General features: G+C 38.5%; 1 protein-coding gene across 1 annotated transcript in view; it reads right to left on the bottom strand.

Annotated features, from left to right (window-relative positions):
* Nucleotides 1–25,828, bottom strand: part of diaph3 (diaphanous-related formin 3) — a 410,831-nt gene that overhangs the window by 262,402 nt on the left and 122,601 nt on the right. Inside the window, exon 5 of the mRNA XM_056248660.1 lies at nucleotides 6,378–6,508. Within this exon, the coding sequence (XP_056104635.1) occupies nucleotides 6,378–6,508 (131 nt within the window). The remainder of the gene's footprint in view (nucleotides 1–6,377; nucleotides 6,509–25,828) is intronic.

Consider the following 25,828-nt stretch of genomic DNA (forward strand, 5'->3'; position numbering starts at 1 on the left):
TCCAAAGCGAATTTTTGTACCGCCAAAGTCTTGTTTGATCTGTGAGTAATGTAGATGAACTGCTGCGCTTGTGACAGGGCGCATGTTTAACTGAACGAGCAGAGGGTCGCGCGCGCGCACTCTCTCTCTTTCTTCGGCGCAAGGCGAAAGTATAAGGCTTCACCGTCTCAAAACTAAGCGCTGTCTTGCTCTCTCTCCCTCACACATATTAATCAAAATAAACGACACGATGGTAAGGTCGGGAGACTAAAGTTTCTTGTGGAGCATTCTGAGAATTTTTTTTCCTGAATTACTGCTGGGTGTGAATTGTGATAAAATACGTTGCCTTTGCCTTATCTTCTCTGAAAAGCGTTCCGCACATTCAGCTGACATAAACCACACTTTAAATAAACGAAAAAAAAACATCCAGTGATGAAATGTTTTCTGTGATGACACATCTTGTGGGATGGGATGTCCCAACCGCCGGGATAATCACAACGCGCACACGTCCGATAACGACACGTCCAAATCAGATGATCATTGATGCCCCACGAGGTGAGATCTTTCATGGAGCCCCAGACCGAGGGAGATTGACCGTCATCTTGAACTTCTTCCATTTTCTAATGATTGTGCTTACTGTTGTTGCCTTCTCACAAAGCTGCTTGCCTATTGTCCTGTAGCCCATCCCAGCCTTGTGCAGGTCTACAATTTTATCTGATATTCTTACACAGCCCTCTGGTCTTGGCCATTGTGGAGAGATTGGAGTCTGTTTGATTGAGTGTGTGGACAGGTGTCTTTTATACAGGTAACGGGTTCAAATAGGTGCAGTTAATACAGGTAATGAGTGGAGAACAGGAGGGCTTCTTAAAGAGAAACTAACAGGTCTGTGAGAGCCGGAATTCTTGCTGGTTGGTAGGTGATCAAATACTTATGTCATGCAATAAAATGCAAACGAATTACTTAAAAATCATACAATGTGATTTTCTGGATTTTTGTTTTAGATTCCGTCACTCACAGTTGAGTACCTATGATAAAAATTACAGACTTCTACATGGTTTGTAAGTGGGAAAACCTCTTGTGTATCAAATAGTTTATCTCCCCACTGCATATTAGGGTTATAAAGGTTCACAAAATTCACAGTTCGGTTCGATACGATACATTGGACGGTTCGGTACGTTTTCGATACAGCAAAAAGAAAGAAATGCCAGGAAAATGCGAGTTTTCCTCCATCTTCAAACTTTTAGTTTTATAAATGGGGGTAATCTTTGAAGGATGAACAAATAACGTTTTGGTCATCACATAAAAAAAAAACATTTAAATATAATAATATTTGAGTTTTGAACTGCTGGAAAAAGCAAGTGCTGTACTTGAAAGCATTTTACTATTCCTGCCTAACTTCCATGGTTACAAGTTAGTGTTACTACAGTAAACACATGGTGAATGTTGCTGATCTGTGGACTTTAAGCCTATAACTAGTTAATTCATGGAACAATGTTTCTCCTGGTTTCCATGTCAGCGCCGTTTGATCCGTTAATAACAGAGAAATTTTAATGCTTCTCACTAGATCTCGCAGCGATGTGGTGGTACTTCAGTGGCGAATCCAAATGCTTTGTTTACTGGATCTCTTTTAATGCTGTGTAGAAAGATCGGCTCACGCTGCAATGACATCCCAGGTAGCAAACAGACGTTACTTGGGCCAACGTTAATTTTGGTTGGTTACGTTGGCCCAACCTATACAACAGAAATACAACGTTGGGCCAACGTCGGCTTGCTACCTGGGATTGGTCCAAGCTGATAAACGGTCCGTGAAGCACAAAATAATGAGTTTCGTTCCGCTTTCATTACGTTTGCCATTTGATGTTGCGCAACGTTGTGGTGGTCGCGCGAGCGCGGATTTTGGTCGGCAGGAAAAACGGTCCAACGAATCGTTCGATTTGTAATGCGTACCGAACCGAAAGCCTCGTACCGAACAGTTCAATACGAATACTTGTATCGCACCCCTTTTATATATATATATATATACACACACACATGCACGCACACACACACACACACACACATACATACACACATACACATATATATATCAGGGACGTGCGGTCAGGGTAGGCAGGGTAGGCAGTGCCTCACCAAAGGAAATGCTGACATTCCATTTATTAATCCCAAGAGCTTTATTAATTCACCACATTATTAATTGCATTTATTTTATTCCAAATATTAATTTTTGTAACAAAAAAAATCAGGAACACTTATATAATACTCCTTTTGCCATAGTTTGCTCCTAAAAACCATTGTTTCATGCAGGAAATTCAAGGCCATGGTCATTGAGGCTAGGCTTGCCGCGATAGACGGTAGGGGTGCACGATTCAGAAAATGTCACGATTCGATCCTGATTTTTTGTCTCAAGATTCGATTCAAAATCGATTTTCGATTCAAAAACGATTCTCGATTCAAAAAACGCAGTATATAAATGTAGTTTACTTTTTCCTATGTGATTGATTGCAGTAGACACAATTTAAAAGAAAAAAAAAACACAACAAATTAAATGTAGTTTGATATTACTTTGTCTTCAAACAAAAATAAAAACTTTTGCAACTAAAAAGTGCAAAGTGCCAAGCTTTGGCCAGCTTTCAAATACATTTAATTCAAGTTTAAAATAAAACTTAAATAAAAAGCTTTTACATTTAGCTTTAAAGTGCTGTAGTCAGATCAAACAAACAATTATGCTAAATGTGGTTTAAGGACTACTTCAGCTACCAGGCTGACTGTTGAAATGTGAACTCGACTGGGCACATTGAACTTCCTAAAAATATACTAATGTCATAGAACCCTTGCGAAATAATTTTAAATAGATTTTAAAAAGCCACCGCTACTGGTAACATCTATGGTTAGATTGATTTGTTTAGATCCAGTGAAGTCGTTCATAGGCGTAATTTGCGGGTATCTCCAGTTAACTAGCAGACCATTCATTTAGTTCGCTATTAAATAAGAGATCTGTTGTTTTTTAAATCAAGCTGAGCGCTCGTTGCCGCTGCTATCAGTGTCATGGATACAGTGTTCTCTGTGGCTCGCGCAGTCTTCACTCGGACGCGCGCTTCATATCGCCGTTGTGGTTCCGGTGAAATCTCAAAATAAAATGCACACAAACGTGATGAACATATTCGGTTTTGATGAGAGAGAGAAAAAACTATACGAGTGCGGTTTAGAACCCGTAACCTCTGACACGCTTGGCAAAAGATCTACAGACCATTAAGAACTCAAACATAATCAGCGGATCGATGCATTTATTTACGGGTTGAGCAGAGAGGCTGCACAGTTTGACCAGCGGGCGGCAAGAACTTGCAATGTAACTATTTATCAGACCGGCCCTCGCAGCCTCGAAACACTACCGAACCACCGGTAAAAGTCCCGACTCACCCGATTGCCACTCCGCCCGTGCACGCCATAAAAATAAAAAATAATAAAAAATAATAAAAAAAAATATGAATCGATTTTTGGAATTCTATGAATCGATTCTGAATCGGTAAAGATTGAATCGCGATTCAAATGTGAATCGATTTTTTTGCACACCCCTAATAGACGGTGTTGATGGTGTTACCGGTTTTAAGCCCCATCACCGGTGACATCACTTTCCCACCGTGACACCGCGATGTCGAGACTTTTTTAAAGTATTCGTTTTTGCTAAAATATTTATTTGAATTAATTAAAAATAATAATTATCAATTATTTAGTTCAGAAGAGAGCATACATTATAATTAAAAACTGAACTGCGCAGTGCGTGCCAAGAGCCAGTCACGTCACAGATCAGCAAGCATCAGGATTCCATTTAGCACGTGTGGAGATGAGAACGAGTCAAATTACAGAAAAGCAAGATAATGGCGGAATGTGTAATTTATTTAGGCCTGTTTTATTTTCTTATTCGTTAATAAACGTTTTATGGTTCTTATTTGTTTGGGCCCACAGTTTGACGATTTTCAGCCTATGCATGGGGTTATTTTTATTCGTTCGTTATGCTAATAAAAGTTCTGTCTATAAATAAAAGTTTTATTATCAGCGAGCCGAGTTGTTGTTTTTTGTCCATTCAAGCAATTGATGCTGAATTGCCAATTGACGCTTATTTCGAAAGTGAAAGTATAAAGCGCACGCATTTAAAAGCTATTTAACCCCCCGCCCCGCCCCCCACGGTGACACCGGGATTACCGGTGTTGTGACACGTCGATTAACCGGTGGGAAATTTTCCTCACCGCGGCAACCCTAATTGAGGCAGAGGTTCGCAGTGCCTCTTTGGTCCATAGAACGTAGTTTACGGAGATTTGCGCATGCGCAGTCAGTTCTCATACTGTTTTGAATTATCAACATTGAGGCAGAGACCAGGGCTGCGTTCCAGTCCAAAATTGACATGCCCTTCACTCGCTAACTTCCCTCCGTCTCGTTCACTCGGATGTACGTCATTGCTTACGTTGCACGAGTGCCCACTACTGGCGGAAACTGCAATGGGCTGAACTGGAACGTCCTAAGCCCTTGATCACTTGGAATCAGCTATGGAGTTGATTTATTATTTAAACATGTTTTCCCTATAAGAATATGTTTAATGCAGCATCCAAATGTATATAGGTGTGTTTGGGTTGTTTTAAATAGATTTTTTTTAAATATATATATATCATAGAGTTGTTTGTTGTGGTTGTGATTAGACTAGATCTGTGGTGATGTCACAATCGTACTGCATTGTGGGAAATATAGGTGCCTGAAGTGTACATATGAAGTAGACTCGCTCCCTCGGTCTAAATCGAGGGAACGAGTGTCTGTCCATATAAACTTCCCTCGTCCACTTTGCGAAGTGGAACGCACTTAAAAATGGCGGCAGGGATTCCCCCGAGGGGAAGTGCTTAGGGAAGTTCGCAAGTGCGTGTCAAAGTGGACTGGAACGCAGCCCGAGAGACTGCTTCATATCACGTGATCCACTCGCTCTCACTCAATCCGCGATTCTGACTTTGCTCTGTATGTATGTATCCTTTTATTCAGACTCCTGGTCCATCCATACAAATAAAATAAAATACAATAATACAAATACAAATACACAACACAAAGTTATAAATGGCTCGTTTTTAAAAGACACTTATACCAGTGTTCCCAAAACTGAGACATGCAGCGTGTGCAGGCAGCGATTTGATCATGCCTGATATTAACTTGGGTTGCTAAATAAATTACCTGAATGAATATACAGTGGCTTAACTTTGTTTTTAAAAGTGGGTGGGACAGGTGTATGTGTGAGCGCGGAAGTATGTATAAATGAATGAATCACGTGAATAAATATATAGATCCGACAAATTGACTTGAGTCCTTTAATGGTCCAGTGGTAGAACTTTTGCCGAGCATGTCAGAGGTTCGGGGTTCTAATCCGCACTCGTATAGGGGTTTTTTTTCTCATCAATACCGAATATGTTCATCAGTGGTTGTATTATATTAAACAGGGACACGTTTGTGTACATTTTTGTTTTGTGATTTCACCGGAACGAACAAAAAGTCTCCGCGCGTGCATGTGAAGGCTGCGTGAGCCACGAGATACACTGTAACCGCGCCACCGATCGCAGCGGCAAATTACGCCCCTGTGAATATGCCACATTGATAGGTCACAGCCTACCCATGACAAGACTTCACCGCACGTTACTGATATATATATATACATATATATATAACAACAACAACACCATGCCATAAAATATGCATTTCCTCCATCTATCGTATTCTCCTGTACACTTCCAACCATCGCCTGCAGCATTGCGTCTCTCTGTGTGAACTGCATTTAAAACTATGCTGTAAAAATAGAGTAGTTTTAATGGTCACAAAAAAAAAAGAAAAAAGGGAAAGCGTATTCAAAACACTATTCACAAATTGTTTATCATCTTCACCCTCCTGGAGAGGCTTCGCTGTCATGTTTGCAGTACAAATGCAGGCAAACAGCAGGAGAGCTCGTCGCAAAAGGCATCAAACAATTAAGAAGTAGGAGGGAAAACCTGGGGCGACGTGGCAATAGGTAATAGTAATACATATTAATAAATATGAAATCACATAGCACTCCGCTGAGTTACACACCGTCAGGTAAATGTCAGAGGTCAGATGTGGTAGGTGGTCAGGTTGAATAGTTCAATGTTTGTGTTTGAGTATTCAGCAGGCTGCAATATCAAGCTGGCTTGTCAAGTTTGAGATGTAAGAAAGCTTTTACGAATGCCTTCCAGTGGAAAAGTGTTTGTGCAACCTGAGCAGGTTTCTACAAAAGACACAGCAGCAAAAATATCCTGCTAAATTACATGTCAGAGAGAAAGAGCAAAACTTTGATGCAAGAAAACTGGACTAATATTATATATTAAAATAAATGCTACAAAACTTTACGTGAGTACCTGACTGGGTTGCTGGTGAGTGACACTCTGAGGGAGTCCAGACAGGCAAACAGTCTCTCATCGGTGGCGCCACCTTTCAGCTCACTCAGAAACTCCTGAGGAGAGATTTGACTGCTGCTCCTCAAACTACCCTGTCAGAGAACAATGGAGAGAAAATACTATTAGATGGTCACAAACATTGCCAAACTGTAGATTTCAGTCTTTCCCTATTCAAGTAGACTGGAGCTCTACTTGCATGATTGGAAATTGCTGCCCGGGACAGTACCTAGATGGCTGCAGAGTGAACTTGCCTTAAAATAAGATTACATTTTTTTTCAAACCATAAGTTGAGCTTTTAAATTTGTAAAAAAACAAATCACAATGAATGGACAACAAATTCCTTAATTCATATGCTCCGAAAAGAAAATATTTTTCTGACTTGGTCTGAAAATTAGATTTATTATCATTTGTAGGCTATTGAATATTGATCATCTTCTTCAAACTTCTTTTATTAGTTTGAAAGGCTTTTATTTTTTGGAGAAGCCAGCAAATAAACATGCCAAAAAGTGTGGCTGTCGCTTGCCAAATTTGAGATTAAGAGCTCCTAGAATTGACTAACAAAATGCACAAAGATTTCTGCCTATTCAATTACTGACTTAACAAAACTGCAATTACTAGAATTAGTTGGCAAAACTTGTACTAAAACAATAAATATTGCACATTGCAAAATGAACATTAGTGAACATTCTTATTCTAACGTTTTATTTGTGTATTAAACGATGTGGAAAAAAGAAAAAAGGAAAATGAGGAGAATGAGAAATAGTAGAAGGAGAAATAGTAGAAGGAGAAATAGTAGAAGGAGAAATAGTAGAAGGAGAAATAGTAGAAGGAGAAGTAGTAGAAGGAGAAGGAAAAGGAGGAGGAGGAAAGGGAGGAAAAAAGAAAAGGAAAAGAAAGGAAAAGGAGAAGGAGAATAAGGAAGATAAGGAGGAGGAATGACAACAAACAACAGGACGAAAAACAAGAACAAAAACGATGTAAACCTTCACAGCTCCCAATGTCGTATAAATCATGTGACACATAGATCTAACAGAGACAATAATAATTTTTTCTTCTATTTTTGTCATTGTTTGAGGTTCTTGAAGACACTGCATTTTAATGAGGAAAATAATTGTGTGTGGTTTATCTTTAAGATCTTTTTTTCTCTGAACATGCATGCCTTTGCTTGCTTCCACATATTTAGACATTTTTCAAGTAATCTTGCACACAGTGGGTGGGTGACATACTGGTATTGAATACTCATTTGCAAAGTCACAGTTTCGGTTCATATGTCACCAGTAGTGGTGCATGGTTAGATTCATTTAAGGCCAAAACAATACTGATATTTCAAACTCAAGGTCAATCACAAAGAAGCACTTTAGGATATTTCACATGCATTAAGGCTTATAGGAACACAATAGAAGTCAAACTAGTAAAAACCATGCAGCATCACACACTTTACAAATGCATTCAAAAACAAGAGAAATGCAAATACTAGCTTCAAAATAGATCATTATTGTCTATGATTGCTCTTGAAGGTTTGTTTAGGTTAGTAAAGCAAATCACTAAGAATAAAGTAGTTTAGGGGGAGGGGACGCTCAACACTGCAACAGCAGGATAAACTGTCACTCATTTTACATCAAGTACAGTCAAGATTTAAATTTCCATCTGTCTTCTAGTGTGCTTTCAGACTTGGTTTGATTATCTGGAATGAACCAGAGTTCACATAATCCAAACAAACCAAACTCAAACGTCAATCAAACCCAGGTGTGCACCAAAAGTGCTAGTGTGAAAGCACACTTAGTCAATGAACTCTTCTGGGCTGCCATTTAGCCAGACAGGATAATTACCTATACATTCATACTACTCACAATTCAATTGGATTTAATACTTACATTTCAAATGTGTTGTTAGAAATGACCAGCAGAGTTTGGTTATTTACAGGAGACGTTTCACCTCTAGTGTATGTTGGGCGGTGAGGTTTGTGTTCAGCATTATGTTAGAAGTCTCTCTCTCTCTCTCTGTGTCTCTGTCTCTCTCTATTATTCTGTTTTTTGTGCTTAATCTCTTGCACACTCTGTTTTCTACATATATTATTTTCTAACCAGGAATTGTTGATTCTTGTAGCCAGGACACAAACATTGCCAGTGGGATACGGACACGGTCAGCAGCAGCAGGTCATTACACCACAGGATCAGCCCTCCTTACCCTACCCATGGTGCATTGGGCCTGTGGGCTGCTGCCCTGACTGTCCCCTCCGCAGGAGACGGAGGTCTTAATCATCACATACAAGAGATACAGCTGCTTCCAGTGAAAGACTCTCCTCCCATCCCTTGTTCTCTTTCTTTACTATCCTGTCCTTCCTTTATAGTTCTCCCTTTATCACCATGGTGACTGCTTTTTGTAACTTGAGGGAAGCAAACATTGACTTTTTTGCTTCCTTTCCACTCAATAGATAAATCTTCAGCAAATCCCAGGCAAAATATCAACCCCACATAGGGCTGGATGATTACTCGAAAAGTAATCGAAACCGAAATTCAGAGCCTATAACCGACGTAGGGCTGCAACAACGAATCAATTAAATCGATAAAAATCGATTATTAAAAAAGTTGCCAATGAATTTCATAATCGATTCGTTGCGTCGTTTGAGTATAAAAAAAAAAAGTTGAGTTGAGCGCGGAGCAGAGCTATGAGGCGCCGGACTGGACACCGCGCGAGAGAGAGACCAAGTGTGTCTGCGCGCGAGCGACAGTGCGCGAAAGAGACCGGTGTGTCTGCGTGCGAGCGACAGTGAGACCGAGTGTGTCAGCGCGCGAGCGACAGTGTGCGAAAGGTACTGAGTGTGTTTGCGCGCGAGAGAGACCGAGTGTGTCAGCGCGCAAGCGATAGTGCGCGAGAGAGACCGAGTGTGTCCGAGCGTTAGTAAATTGGTACATAGTAATATATAATTATTATATAAGAGGCATGGAAGTTCAATAAATGGACAACAATATAAATAAAAACAACAATTAAATTATTACCACTGAATTAGCAGACTGTGATTTGAATAAGATAGACAGAAGATGAAAACTATTTCTTGTCTGTCCCAAGTAGACATGCGCGGTTGGCGGTTACAGCCGCGGACTCGGGCGGATGACTAATTTTTTTATTTTTATTAAATTCGGGCGGGTGGCAGGCGGTTGAACCATTGAACCAATCAAATGAAAAATATATGTATACATTGTTAAATATTGTTATCTGACTATAACTACATCCAAAAAAAAAAATCGAGCACACTTTGAAATAGTCAAATTTCCATTAGGCAGCTAGTCGAGTCTATGCGACTGCTTGTTATTTTCAGAGATGGCAACGCCGGCGAAGGAGGTACGTGACAAACTCAAAAAAGGAGAATTAAAAACAAATGAAATAGAAGGTCAGAAAAGTGTTGCCTGGAATAAGTTTTACAAAGTGGTAAATCAGGATGACACCAGTGCAGGCTATGTAATTTGCAAAACCTGCGAAGCAGATTATGTTCATGACAGCCACAAGACGGGTAACGTTAGGCTACGTTTAATATGGTGCATCACAAGTGTGTGATGTGATACCAGTTTTTTAAACATTTGAAGCTAAATGTGACAAAATGTTGCTGTTATTTTCAGCGTGAGCCGCTTTACAAACGGCGCCCATACAATAGCAGCATGTTGAAATTATGTGCCAAAATGCGTTTTCTATTAGGTATAAGATATAAGATAAGGTCAGGTTTGCTGAAGTCCGTTTATTTATAGGCTATTTATTTATTTTTGTCCCTGCGCGCCGATCGGAGACGGAGTTCACTGCTGATAGTCAGAGCTTTCTAGTCTCGCGGCTGTCATCAGCAACGCCTTGTATCGCCCAATCAGCGGATGGCGGGCGGGTGCGGTTTTGAAAATTGGTCAAAAACGTTGGTGCGGATGGATGGCGGATGGATGATGAGTTTTGTGATGCGGTTGCGGATGAAATAATAGCCCATCCGCGCATCTCTAGTCCCAAGTACCACTACAAGGGCATTTTTTTCCCCAAAAAAATTTGCAGCACTGAATTTTTTATTCTTAACTCTAAATGACTCAGAGAAACTTCACTATATCCTCGGAAAGGATGAGCTGCAAAATAGGCCTATCTTACACACCATGAGGTGGTCAATCCATTGTATTTGTTTTTTATATTATTTTATATTGTATTTATATTTTATATACATGTATTTATAAGTAATATTAGGATAGACTAGATATATTATCTTCTGTTATAATAATTAGTATTGATATTATTATTATCTATTATCCGACTGGACGAGACTTGTCTTGTGTGCATGTGCTTGTCAAATGTCAACATATTTGAAAAAAAAAAAAAAACAAGTTTGTGAGTGTCTGCATCTGTGAGTGTGTGCGTCTGTGAGTGTGAGTCGTGAGAGTTTGTGAGCATGTGTGTCTGTGAGTGTATTGTAGAGAACAAGTTCTGACGTTCAAACAAATCCTGTTAAGTTTTCTGATTTGTATTTTTCTTTATGTTTTATAAATTATTTATTGTTCTGACAGCTCAGGTCCCTTTAAACAAAAATGTACATATTTTTGAGCACTTTATTTTAAAAAAAGCATATGTAAAGCATACATGTGTATGGTTTTCGTGTTAGTCCATTTTTTTTATTATTATTACTTTAACAGCTCAGGGATGTTTAAGGAGCAACCCGTTTGTGCACTTTCTGATTTTTTGAAAAGGTTGGAAATTAATGCTTTTTTGACAGATTAATCGATTATTAAAATAATCGTTAGTTGCAGCCCTAAACCGACGTCATTTTACCATGTCGGTTTTCATTTTTTTTAATCCTATTAATATTTTCGCCCACTGTGTGTTAATGTACTTTCCCCTTTAAAAATATTACTGCATGTGTTAGTCACGTGACTCCACCCAGTCCAGCCGCTTGTACCAAATAAACACGCAGTGTCCGTCATTTGGACAAATTTTGGCTTCAATAAAGACGACACCGAACAAACTCAAGTCAAATGCAAACACTGCCGAAATACTGTTATAGCGACCAAAGGTAATACGAGCAATCTGTTTCAACACTTGGAGTGCAATCACATTACCGAATATGAACAGTGCATGGATCAAAAAAAAAGAGAGAGACTGAAAAACACCCAGCAACAAGTGCCTCCACAAAGCAGAAGCATTTACAAATGCTACTCAATATGAAAAGGATTAAAGAAGATGGAAGGAAATAGTATATTTTACTTTTAAGATGGCAATATTTACAATAATTTATTTTTGTTTACAAAAGAACTTTTTAAAAGTATTTTATTTTCTACATTTTAGGAAGCTTTCTTTTTACTTTAAAACTTAAATGACTTTTTTATAAGATGTTTTTATTTCAAGCATTGTATGCTTCGTTTGATTCAATTGTTTGAAATATTTAATAAATAAGTAGGGATGGGGCCGATCCGATCCAGTATCGGTATCGCGACCGATACCAGCGTAATTCACGTATCGGATTTTCCCGATCCAACCTGCGGAGATATCCGATATCCATGAGCCATGTCTGCGCTTTAACGTAGTCTGCTGAAACGACTCCAAAAGTGATTCCCGCGGCCCGCCGGCTAGTCTGCTAGCTGGCTGCAAACTGTGGAATGGATATCCTGAACGGAGGTGCGGCTCAATGAGACACAGAGACCCCCCCTCAGGAAATCCATTCTGCAGTTTGCAGCCAGCTAGCAGGATAGCATTGAGCTGCCAACATGTTCGCTGTGTGGAAATCCTATGGTGGAAATACTTCACACTGGAAACACCACAGCAGAGCAAGACAGCAAAATGCAATGTTTGCAAAGCCGTATTAATTAAACCATTTGTCTGTGATGCATGTTTGCTATTCGCAGTCCAGAAGAGAAAGAGAGAGATCTCTCACGCGGTGCCACAGTGCGCACCACACGACAGCCCATCAGCATGATCGGTGATTGTTGTAAAATGCAGTCTCTACTGTTGCTAAATTGCGGGACGCTTTTAATAATAAAAAAAGCTATTAAAAGCACAAAAATCTGCGCAAGAGAAGCTGTTCCCGCGTCGCGCGCTCCGAAACAGACCGCAACGAGACAAGCACATTATACTTTGGGCTTCATATGCACGTCTAAACGATCAAATGTAGCCTACACAAAAATGTCAAAATGACCGGCTTGGAGATTCACTTAAACAGTTTGTCTAAAATGGACGTAGTTATGGAAATAGTTGGGAGAAAATATGGTGCACTCGTTCTTAAAGGGGAAGCAGTCTAATAAACATGCTGACGATTGCTCCATTACTGAGAATCAAACAACAAAAGGCAAAGAGAAAATCACTCACAGCTCTTGAATGAATAACTTTAGCTTTAATAAGCATAAATCTATCTATGATAAACTTTGCAGTGCTATTTTACTTTTGATTACTTTATTATAATAATTTTTAGACCATACCTGAATAATGTTAGTAGACCTTCCTGAAATTAAAGCACTGTGTAGGCCTGTATAATGTGTATCTTTGTTTAATTGTCTATCTTTTGTTTATCTATTGTTTAATATATATATATATATATATATATATATATATATATATATTGACATACATGCATACATACGTACATATCATACTTGCCTGTAGAGAGGAGTTTATTTCAGCATCATATAAAATCAACAATAATGATAATAATAATATTAAAGCAAACACAGCTCTGGTATCGGAAAAGTATCGGTATCGGCCGATATCCAAATTCAGGTATCGGGATCGGATCGGAAGTGAAAAAATGTGGATCGGTGCATCCCTATAAATAAGCATTAATAGCTATCTGTGTGTTTCCTTATTTTAGAATCAAAGATAGGATTATGCACTCTTTCATTAGAAAAAATAACCGTGAAGATATTTACAGTATAAGCCTTGCCAGTGACGTATGAGAAAGATTTTTTTTTTTTTATAATCGTTCAATAATCGTAATCGAGGTAACTTGTTCTATTAATCGCGATTATGATTTAAGCCAAAATCGTCCAGCCCTAACCCCACACAACATATTTGGGATTTCATTTTACAAGAGATTCTGGCTGTTTGTGTTTAGAAGAGAGAGAAAGAGGGAAACAAAGGAAAATCGTTATTTTTCAAGTTTTCGTTTATCTCTACAGACTAAGGCTGTAACGATACACCAAACCCACGATTCGATTCGTATCACGATTTTTGACCCACGATTCGCGATTCTGTCACGGGGGCGGGGCTTGGGGTGAAAAAAAGATTTTGAGAGAAAAAAATATATATACTGGTACTTTTATTAAATAACATTAGGAAAAACCTGTATAATCTGAACACCAAAGAACAATAATAACTATGCAAATTATTAAACTAAACTAGGCAGTGTAGGCTGCTGCTTTTGGGTTGTGTTCTGTGCTCAAACTAAATTGATTTCGGGATGGTACCGTAGGATATGCATCTGCATGTTGGACGTGTTGCCGGTCAATTGAGGAAGCTTATTAAAACACTTACGGCAAATTGTGTGGGTCTTGTAGATTACACGATTGCCATCCCTGTTCTCCACCGTGTAGCCGAAATGTTGACATACTGCTGACTGAAATGTAGACTATTAGGAGGGTCCGCAATCTCTGGGTTGATTTCCATGTTTCTTCACGTTCTTCAAATAGCTCGCGTCACATGGAAAGGTAGTCACGACTCGCATGATATGTAACATGTAAAAAGACGCTTACAAGTAAAAAAAATTTAAATAGTTGGTTGGGATGAGTCACTGAGTATTTAATTATAGAATATCAAATAGGTTGTGCGATTATTTTGTCTAAAAAAATCTCCAGTTTTCGGTGCTGATGCGGTGGTGACGCGTTCATGTAACGTAAGGCTGGCACTGCCAATAAAGCACCTATAAGCTTACACAAAGAACCGGCAAAAGTAATGATTATGAATAAGTCAAATATAGCAAGGAGACATTTAAAGGGGTCATATAATGGTACATGCACTTTTACAAGTTGATTGTACTGAAATGTGTGTTGGCAGTGCCTGTACACAAACATCATAAAATTATAAAAATCCATCCAGTGTTTTTGTTTTAATCTCCTTATATGTTTTCCCCTGCCTCAAATCGAGCCGTTCGAGCCTGTGACGTCACAAGCTCGCACGCCCCTCCCACAATTGTTGATTGACTGCTGCGTTTCAACACAGACCCGCCCTCGCTCGTGAGGGAGCTGTCAATCATAGTCCGCGCGGACCGGCGCACTCATTGTTGATATGCGGGAGCACTGTCTATGAGCAGAATGGCGTCTAAGCGATTGTAGTGTTCTGTTCTTGGGTGTAATAACGAACACAGCAGTCATTTTAATGTTCCTAAATCCGAACCGCTGAAGACGCAGTGGCTGAGTTTGTTTTCGAAGGGAATATTCTCCACGAGCAACATCAATGCTTTCATATTTGCGCGAATCATTTCACACACCAGACTGCTTTATAAACGAGGAGGGTCAGTATAAAGCTGGTTTTGCTAAGAAGCTGCTCCTGGACCGGTACCAACTATTCGTGTTCCTGCTGAACCTCCAAAATAACTGAAGTGAGTGTAACGTTTTATTAACCTTTAATATTTATATTAATCTTTTCAAATCGCTAGATGCACGCTTCACAATGAATGCGTCTAAGGTTTACACTCAGGGTACATTACGGCATGTTTTCTATGTACGACGTTCTCAATATAATGCATAATCCCACGTCTATAATGAACAACGCGTTATGGTTATTGTGTTACAAACGGTGTACACAGAACAGAGAGGCGGGGTGAGCACAGCTCATTATCATTTAAGGTCATATGCACTGAAACGGCGTGCTAAAAACAGAGCTGTTTTTGACCAAGTAAAATAAGCGTTTTCTTACAATACTAATGAGAATTTTTAATTAAAGTATATTACAAAGTTTTAATTTAGACTCTAAAGAATCATATTAGCTTGTACAAAAACGGCATTATATGACCCCTTTAATTGTTTATTAGTGTTTTCTGTCAGTGTCAGCTGCAAAGACGAAGTTGCGATGCTGACTCGCGATCTTCGCAGTAGTGAACGCGCCAGAGAGAAATGCACTTTTCATACGGATTACATAAGCAGAGAGCAGTCTGTTTTCTTTCGTTTTGAATTGTTCGGTTTAAAAGTAGACATTTCAATATACCGGTAGATATATTTCTCAGGTCTATAGGCTTATACACTGGGTTTCGATTCATATGAGACGAGCTCCAGTTCACGCGCCGGCCCCTCTGTGTCGTGATTATCTGTTTGCTATATTTACTACTTATTTAATTGGTTGATGAAACATTTATTAAAATTGAGATACAATTAATACAAAACGAAATTCAATTTAAAGAAAGTCTTTGTGCTTTTCTGTTTGAGGTCTCTGAAAGTTTTAGTGTCGCTTCCAGAGAACTGTCACGACATTGTTTTTTCCTCTTAAATGCGAACACGAAAAATAAAACAAAATGAATATTTTATGTTCTGGGGAGAGCCAACCCTCCTTCATCCGATGGGTAGCCTAGAAGCCTATTACTTTTGGTTTGTACAGTGTAATTTACAGAATTATAAAAAAAAAATAAAAAAAATTGCCACCTAAAAATTAAAGATGTTTTGTGTTGCGTCCGTGTACGCGTGTGTATTTCCCTCATATTAAATATAAAATGCATGTGTAGACTTATATTTTTCTAATGTCTGGACATGTACTGGACTTTATTAAGGGAGTAGGCTATGGATATATAAACAGAAGTGTCAATATATTGGTATTAAATGCACTTTCTGAGAATTTATATTTCAAGTTTTGGCTGCAAATTTCACGTCCATAACGCTGAAATTGCCAAATTTTAAATAATTTATCCTCAACTAGTTTTGTGGTGTAGGTCTACGTATTTTATAATGTTAACTTCAAATCATACTAATAGTAATTTAAAGATGGGGTAGCATTGGTTCTGGACAGGAAGGATAACTCTGGGAGTTGGAAGGGTTGTGATCGCGATTCTGCCTTCTCACATCGCGATACAGGATCGTGGACCTGAGTATCGCGATTTCGATTTTATATCGTGTATCGTTACAGCCCTACTACAGAACCATCTTGTCTGGGCTACTTCACATAATGAGAGTTTCCTTGAAAACCTGGATTTTAAATGTGTTCTGCATAGTTCATCCCGTTACTCCCTTCCTGATAATATAAAATAATAACACTAAAAATCTCATAGACAACAAAAGATAAAAATGTCGGATAAGGGCGATGCTCATTCAGGATCAAGCCTGCTCTTTGAAACCTGCATTATCCAAACAAATCTTTACACATGAATATGGCTCGCAGCAACAACATCAAACAAAGAAAGTTTCACATTAAGCAGCCAAGTCATGATCTCACAGCAGAAGCTCCAATCACCTGGTGGCGTCTTCTGTCAGGAATCACAGGAGCGAAGGTAAACATCCTAGAGCACGCCCTGGGTCACAGATCGACCTGTCTGCTTAGTGCTGAACCCTCCGAGCTTGACAACAGGCCAATTAGATCAACTCTGCACAGGTTATGACATTAATAAACCATGAAGCCAAGTTTCCTTAGGTAATTGTAGCTATCACTCCCCTTAAGGTACTGCGAACCTGATTCTCATTAGTTAGTGGTGTCATTTAGCGGACAGTTTCATACAAAGTGACTTACAGTAGACTAATTGAGGAGACAGTCCCAGTGAAGCAACCAGGGTTAAGTGTCATGCTCAAGGGCAAAATAGTGATCGACGTAACATCAATTCCTAGGTCCCTAGTGGGGCAGCAAACCAGCATCCTGTGTGTTAACAAGCTCAGATCTGAAAGTATTAAGCTTGCGCTTTCCTACTCTCAATCACATTTCATAGTCATCTAGACCAGGGATTTTCAACCTTTAAGGCCGGGACACACCAAGCCGACGGTCGGCCGTCGGGCAATGTTGAGCCGTTTTTCGGTCGGCTTAGTTTTTTCAGTGTGTTCTGCACCGCTGCTCTAAACTGGCAGCATTTCTCACAGCATGCATCAATGGCGGAGGAGAAAACCCACTATAATTTTAGAAATACTACTATTATTGTGCCACGTAATGTAAATTTAACCCCGTTAAACCCAAAGATCACCAGCGGCCCCAGATTATTGTTGTTCAACATTCACAGCACGTTTAAAAAAAATAAAAAACTCTTAATTGATCTTGACAAACTTACTATCATTAGAAAGATGTAAGACTTCAGCTTCGATATTTGACTGCCATTTATGATAAAACTTGGTGCAAGTGACATTCATTTCTTAATTTATGTCAGGAGTGCAAAATAATCAACCTGTAATTCTTGATATTTTGAATAGAACAACACGCATAGAACAACACATATTCACTCACGTCTGCTCTGGTTATTTGTTCACATAGCTTCCCTGAACCGCATTCATTAGGGCTTTTAGTCCAAAAGTGCTGATATCTGGAAATATTGATACATTTTCATTTCTATTAATTCTCCACTGATTTACACAATCTGATGAGCATAAGCGGCTTCCAGTGTTGTCTGCCTGTGCTACCACTTCTGAGATCGCTGTTATGACTCAGAGGAGGATCATTCACTGCACATATGCCACTCACATAACATGTTCATAACCAGTCCTGTATTTTCTGATGACGAATTACCATTACACTTCCATGGTCTGTTTGGTACATTAAAAAAAAAACAAAGAAATGTTTCAAGACGTAACATGAAGCTATAAATACATGATTAAGATATTAAAATCACATACAATCATTTACTGTTTGTTTGTTTGTTTTTTCCTTTATAACAATAAAGGTTTACATGAGATATTATAAGACATAAGATATTATATTATAAGACATTTCAACAACAAGTTATTGCAAACACTCGTTGGTGGTTTAAATTGTGTTTTAAGTAAAAGCATAGGATTAATCGTATACATTGCCTGATGTAGAGAGATGATAATTGTGGCTCAGGTGCAGTTATATTTCAGGATGTATTTTGTCAGTCTGGTTGTTTGATGAGAAAAAGATGAAATGTAGTTGCAATAAACGCGTTAAGAATCCGCACATCAGCTGCAGCAGCGGAGGACTCTTAGCCTATTCTGCGTGCGGACCTGAGGAAGAACTGATGACGGAACAGTATGATCTTCGGCGGACAAATCAGAGGAAAGGGGCGTTTCATTCCCGCCCATGTGTGGATATCGAATATTCCAGCTGTTTATTAATTTTTCTACCCCAGAACGAAAAACGAAAAATCAAGCTGAAATCTTGTTTTTCGTTTTTTGGTAAAAAATGAAAAAAAAACGAAAAAAAGACCCGTTTTCTCATTTTTCTACTTTCAATATTAAATAAAAAAAAAAACGACTGAACGAATGATACACAGATTAGACGGAAGCCTTGTTGTTTATACTTTCGCCTCCGCAGCACGAGTCTCCACAGACAGCGAGCGCACCTCTCCAAATGGTCGAGGCGTTTATACTTGACGCGCTCGCCGTTGTACTATTCTTTGAAACGACAGGGGACGACTCGAGTAACTGTCCTCTAACCATCAGGAATCGGTGAGAAGAAGAAAGATAAACACGTGACAATGTTTATTTTTTTAGTAGGTATACCACCACCAATACAAAAATAATCATGTAAAACCCAGTAAACCCTGAGATTATTACTTGTGACATTACAACAAAATATGTAGGAATATGTAGTAAATTAACGCTCTCTTAAATATTTTCTAATTTCACTAAACATATTTCATTAAGTTTCGTGTACATTTGTATTAAACATGGACCTTTGTTCATTAAAAAGGCTTTTTATGCTAGTGTATGCTCATTTTAAAAAATGTAAGCAACTAATTTAGACGTGCAAACTGGGTGCTGGTGTGATGAGAAGTTCGTGCTCGGCTTTGTTTTTATGAGAGAACATTTAATTTTAAAACCTTTCTGCAGGCCAGTAGATTATTATTTAATGTACACATGAGTGGGTCAAGTTAAACATTTTAGTTAGAATTTTATTTTATACTGTGCATTGTGCCTAAATAAATATTTGCATAATTTGTAATTGATTTATTCTTTGAAAATTTTATATTAATTTATGCAATTGCAATGCCTTGATTTTAGTAAAGTTTGTACACAGTCATAGCCATAAATGCAATGGTACTAATAATTGGCTTTCTTTCGGTGTTTCGGTTTTTCAGCCTTGGGTTCCTCTTTTTCGGTTTTCGGTTTCGGCCAAGAATTTTCATTTCGGTGCATCCCTAAGTTAAATAGAAGATATTCATGTTCTGCCATTTGAGCATGAATAGACTGAACTTGAAAACTTTGTTAGATGATTTGTTTGTTCTAATAAAATGATTTTGGCAAGCTCAAGCCATTCCCTGCTTTTCCTGTCTGCTCTGTCCTCTGCAATATTGTCTATAATTACATGCAAGCGGAAAAAAGCAGCGCATAAGCAAATGTCAGACATGCTTAGGGAATTGATCATCCATTTAAAGAACAGGTCACAAATGCCTCTAAAATGCCAGAGCCTCTCCCATCCAATCAGGGTGGAGAGCAACTGAGGGCATAAAAAAAAGCATCTTAAAAATGTCCCATCAACCTGTTCAACTTCCTGTAGTTGTGATAATTAACAGTGTGTTATGGTCAAATGTCACAATGCGTTGGGAGTTTCTGAGCCAAAAAAAGTCTCTGAATTTATGGTGCCTTATCTGCCACTGATCCACAGATCCATGATGATGATGATAATGATGGGGATGAGGGTGATAAAAGATATTTAGATATTTTTGGGAGAAAAAAACTGTTCTAAACTCAAGTGCCAATTTCTAAGAAATGTAATTGTTGGTGTTCATGTCGATGTCATACATTCAAAAATTAATTAAGGAAATAATACTATACAAATTAAAATAATTAAAAATAAATGTTGCATACACTCTGAATATGCTTGAGTGTACATATCCTAATCATTACTTGCAAAAAAGTTTTCAAAAATATTTTTTACACCCATGCAGAGTTTATATATTTTTTTAAGGTAACAAAAAAATTAAAAAGCACTTCGATTTGGACAAAAATAATAAATATTAATAATAATATTTTGAAACAAAACTGCTTAAAGGTATTGTAGGTAGGATTTTTATAAAAAAAAAAACTTTTTTCCAAATTTGTTTAAACTTTCTGTATATATCAATGCATAATTAAAATGTAAGTACTCTGAAAAAGAAAGTATAAAAATTGAGTGTCTGTAGACCTCTCACAACTGTTTTAAAGACAGCTCATTATTTCCATTCACTCCACCCCCTCCCTTCTGGGCTCCTTCCAAAGCCACGCCCCAAAAACACATGAACGCGCGACTCCGACCGCTGAGCTGAAGACGCATTATTTACCTGAGACGAGCGGAGAGGAAGGAGCGCAGTGAATGTAGTGACATCATGTCAGAATCACATGTATTAAAAAAAATCTAACTTTATCATTATGAAGATAAACAAATAAGATGTATTTTAGTACTCACTATCAAGCTAGCATATTGATATTGGTAAAGTTTAAAATATATATGTATTGATTCGCTAACGAGCTAGTTATCTATAAGGCAAAGCTGAAAACAGGTTGCATGATACACGTTTTTCCATTGCCATCATTTACACTGTGATGATGAAGATGAATTCCGTGTAAGATTCATAACATATATGGTGTTCTGCATGTAAGAGTTTCCATGATGAAAGCATTGTTGACTCTGATGAGGACTACAATCATTTATAATATGTCTTGATTACAGATAAACAGAGTAACATACACTCAAATAACAACTCACAACTGCATTGCAGACACAAAATAATAACACACACATACAACACAGTGTGTACGACACACACAGATACAAGATAAAGACATCAGTAAACATAGGTAGAGAATATAAAAACAAAACAAAGGCGAAAAAACGTGCAGGTAAACTTCCAGGTGAACAATGAACATGGTAAAAGAGTTAGACAGAGGGTAAATATAATTCTAAGAAAAGTTCCTGGATGCGGAGTAACGTTAGGCCTACGATCTGTTAAACATGTATTTAGTTATCTAAAGCAAAATTATGCACAATTCAACACTATAGCTATCATCTTAAGCTAGGCCTATATATTATTTATCATCTCTACTACGGCTCGCTAAGTAATGTTATGTTAGCTATATTAGGCAGCTACGTGTGCTAATGACACATGCTTCATGAAAACAACGAAAAAAATATGTATGATCAAAATAAAAAAAGAACGATTAACCTGTCCAGCAGAAATATAGCCATCAAGGCGTCACTTTTCAGCCCCTTGAGGTTCCTCAGTTCTCGCCATCGCTGGAAAAGCCACGCCGATATTGACACGCGTTTTATTTCGTTGTTTATCCAAAGACTTTTTGTTCATTACCTTTTCTAGTAACGTTACTGTCTTCCTTTTTTTGCCTGGTTTGCCTTCGCGAACTGCATATGTGAATTTTGATTGGTCTTTCTTTGCCATTGTTTTGCTATTTCTAGGTTCCGTGCCTCTTGAATTCCTCAAATCAAACGGGTACGCGCAAGTGGGCAGGTCCTGTGGCAAAAGGGTGGTTGCCATGGTTGCGAGAGAGTGACAGTCGCCTAAGCCAATCCTTTGTTTCGTCCCGAAATGAAATAATGAGCTGTGTTTTGTGCAGATTAAACGGTCTAGTGTCACTCGATTTTTATACTCTTTTTATCAGAGTACTTACATTTTAATTATGCATTGATATATACAGAAAGTTTAAACAAATTTGGAAAAAAGTTTTTTATAAAAATCCTACCTACAATACCTTTAACTGCATTTTCCCCAAGAATAAATAATAAAAAGAACAGTTGATTATCACTAAAGATTCTTTGACCAAGAATCACATCACTGACCCCTGTGTCTAATAGCAATCCCAACATGTGAGAACTGTGAATTTTTCCACAACAAGGGAATGTACAGTTCCCCAGAATGTGGTGAAAAGGGCCAGTCCTCAAGGATGTCAGTGTGTGCATGAGTTCTTGCTGTGTGCTGCACATCTGATTTCACTGCTCGAGTCCTATGGGAGCTCATTTAATGTATCAGGTGTTGAGCTTTTTGTGGAGCAAATATCTGGGACATGCCCCCACCTTCCTTACTGCCATATTCTTTAACTGAAAAAAGAAAAAAGAAAAAAAAACAACGTTCTAAACTGTCCTAAAAAAATACAAACATAAGATAAACTGTCTCTAGAAGAGTCAAGATTGCCAATAAATAATACAAATTAAATAGCTCAGTATCTCTCTCTATCCCTAAGAGCAGAAAATAAAACAAAATCTAGAGTGTGCGTGTGGCAGGCATGCGCCAAGGCGGTCAAGTCCCCGGGAAACATGGCCGTCTGCCCAGGTCTTCTCCTGCATGTCGTTTCTGGGCAAGTTTTTCCCCTGGTTCACGTTATGTTCATAATGAGCCAAATCATCATTACCCATCGAACCCTGAGATGCATAAATCACACACACTGAAAGCGACCCAGCAAAATCCTTTAATGATTGTACTAATCTTGCACCAGAGGAGTGCAGACTTTGGCCTCTTCACAGTTTAACTGGAAGCATCATTCACGATTTTTCTCTATAATAACAAAAATATATTTTGAAGAATTGTCTGCACATAGTGTCCAAAGCAATACTGGACCTCACTAAAATTCTTTGTATTGACAAAACATAAAAAGTAAAACTTATTTTTTCTTGTGTTCAACAGAAGAAAGAATTGCAACATATGGTTGAGTAAATGATGCTAGAATTTTTATTTGTAGGTAACTATCCATTTAGGGAAGAAGTCTAGGCCACATTTCATCTAAAGGTGTAGATGCTTTATTTCCTTCTACTGCCATGCGATTATACAAATCATTACAATGAAAAATGTCAAAGTAGTTTACTGACTCGATGAGATTGCACATCTTTGAGACCTTTAAGGGTTTTAAAGCAGCAATCTGGATTTTGATGACATTTATTTTGGACTAATTTCAAATTGACTTTCACGATTCCACTTTGAGCAAACTGGTTGTGAAGCCCCCGTCTCTGGCGGTACACAAGTTTCTATGATTTTAAAATAAAGTGCTTAGCCCCAGGCTTTTCTAGAAGGTACTAGCATATAATGTGGTTTTCTCTCTTCAAACCGCACCTCAGCACAAACTCAGAAAAATATATATCCAACCCTTTCATCTGTGAAGTTTAATATGTGTCTCTTTCAAAATAAACTTCCAACTTCCTTGGGTTATTCTGCGCGGAATTAGTCTCCCAGATGAATTGCTAAGGAATACGTTTGCCCTGAGCATCAGATGGCCTGCTAGTGGACAAGCCACCGGGGAGCACTTCAACACTGACTCCCAATTACAGACTGGGAATGGATGTCCCCATCCTGATATCAAAAGCAAAGGGCCACTTTGGTTGGAGAGAAAACAAGATCTAAGAGCTCGGAAGAGAATGTGCGCATAAGGCCTTTAATGACTAAGGATTTCAGTGTGTTGTTGTACCGAGACACAATGTACTCGAGCCCCATTGTCCATTCCCCGTTTCCATTCATACTTTCTCCTTCCCTCAGTCCTAATGATTCATCATATCTTCTGGTGCGAGTGGGAGATCCGCAATTCCGCACTGTCTAAACAGTATCTTACATTGAGATACACACCATGCAGGAACTTCTCCATTTAGTGCCTTTAGAGATGGCATTAAGCAAAGAGTGGAAAGAGAGGAGCGCCGATACAGCCCTCTTCATCAACACAAAGGCTAACCTTAATGCATAATGCAAATGAGCACGGCAGCAATGGCTTGGCTCTCCTTTCAGCGCTCTGATATAATTAAGAGCTCTGGGGCCTGACTATTTGGGCCCGAGAGGACTTTTTTTCCTCACTTGTTCTTTTTCTTTCTCTCTCTTCATCCCACTTTCTAACGTCCTGAACGTTTGTATTAAAATCACCATCTTGTAGAGGTGCTTATGGTTGCCCCAACAGAGTTAGAGTAGCTTTTATCATATCAAATCGGAGAATTATTCTGTGATCTATATTTAATTTGACACGCTGACTCTTTGTGAATGGAACAACAGTCCCATTAGTCTCCAAATTTCCATTTCCAAAATAGAATCAGACATTGCTGACCTTCACTTGTACGAGCAGAAGAAAGAAAAGAGACACTAAACAAGAACACATATGAGTATCTGTAACACTCGAGAGTCATTTGCTTTTCATAAGATAAACTGATGGCATATCTAATGGCATGGCAAGAAAAATACAAAAAAAAACTGATTAAGGCAATGACAAACAAATAAAAAATAAAATACACTACATGAAATTACATTTTAAAAAATCACTTTAAACTTTTCAAGTTTCAAAAAGAACATTAAAAAAAATTGTGATTCAGTTCCTTTGACATTAAAAAAAATTTGTGATTCAGTTCCTTTGACTTAAAAACAATACAGCGCTGTCATCCAGCTGAGGTGATGGACCAGAGGGAACATGTTTTATTATGAGAAAGAGTCTGAGCCCAGTGGAGACTTCAGTCAAAGTCTGCAATTGCATGGTGCCAAAAACAGAGACGTTTTGACAAGATACAGCCCATAAAGCTCGTCTCCCATTATGTCCTCAAGCAACTCTATCAAAAGACAATTTTTCACAACACAAAGACTACAGTAGTGTACTTCACTTGTCTAGCAATATATAAAGGGTCCAGGCCACACAAATGCACTCATGTGACAGTTCACGCTCACAGAATTTGCACTCATTTCAGTGCCATTCGTTCATTTTGCCAATTTTTTCATTCATTCACTGCCCCTTGTTTTTTTAGTAAATAGCTTGGTTAGTTGAATCATGCTGCCAGTAACAATGAAAAATAAAATCATCAATTCAACAAATAAATTCAATACAAACACCCTTTTTCCCTTTAAATCAGTGTAGAAAACAACTCTACAGACTCAAAAAAAGGAAAAAACACATAAGACCAGAACTCTGGTCATCTACCAGATTCTGATCCACAACATGAGTTTCTGCAGCTCACAGACAGCTGACACAGCATGCAGAATGTGAGTAGAGATGCATGGAGAAGCATGACATGGCCTGGGGTCTGTTGGTGGGTGTGGGGGGGCCTCATATCAGCCCTGACTCAAAGCACACTACGGAAGAGAAGCTTCCCTCCATCCAAAGTTGATAAAACAGAGTTAAACACAGTGACAGCAGCAGAAAGCCTATAACGTGCAAGGTGGAGACTGTGCATCCGTTTTCTGACTGAAGGAACTGCAAACTACTTATGCAGCTCTCCAGTGCCATCTAGGGGTTACAAAAAAGGTAAGAGGGAAATACTGCTGATGAATAGGATATTAAAACTAAAAGGAAATGGTAAGCAGACTGTAGCAAAAAGTTGACTACATCAGACACATTCACGTAACATTCATATAACACAGACTGACTTAAGTAGTTTTG

Source organism: Rhinichthys klamathensis, unplaced genomic scaffold (genome assembly GCF_029890125.1).
Source record: "Rhinichthys klamathensis goyatoka isolate OS25496 unplaced genomic scaffold, OSU_Roscu_1.1 h1tg000056l_1, whole genome shotgun sequence".
Lineage (NCBI taxonomy): Eukaryota > Metazoa > Chordata > Actinopteri > Cypriniformes > Leuciscidae > Rhinichthys > Rhinichthys klamathensis.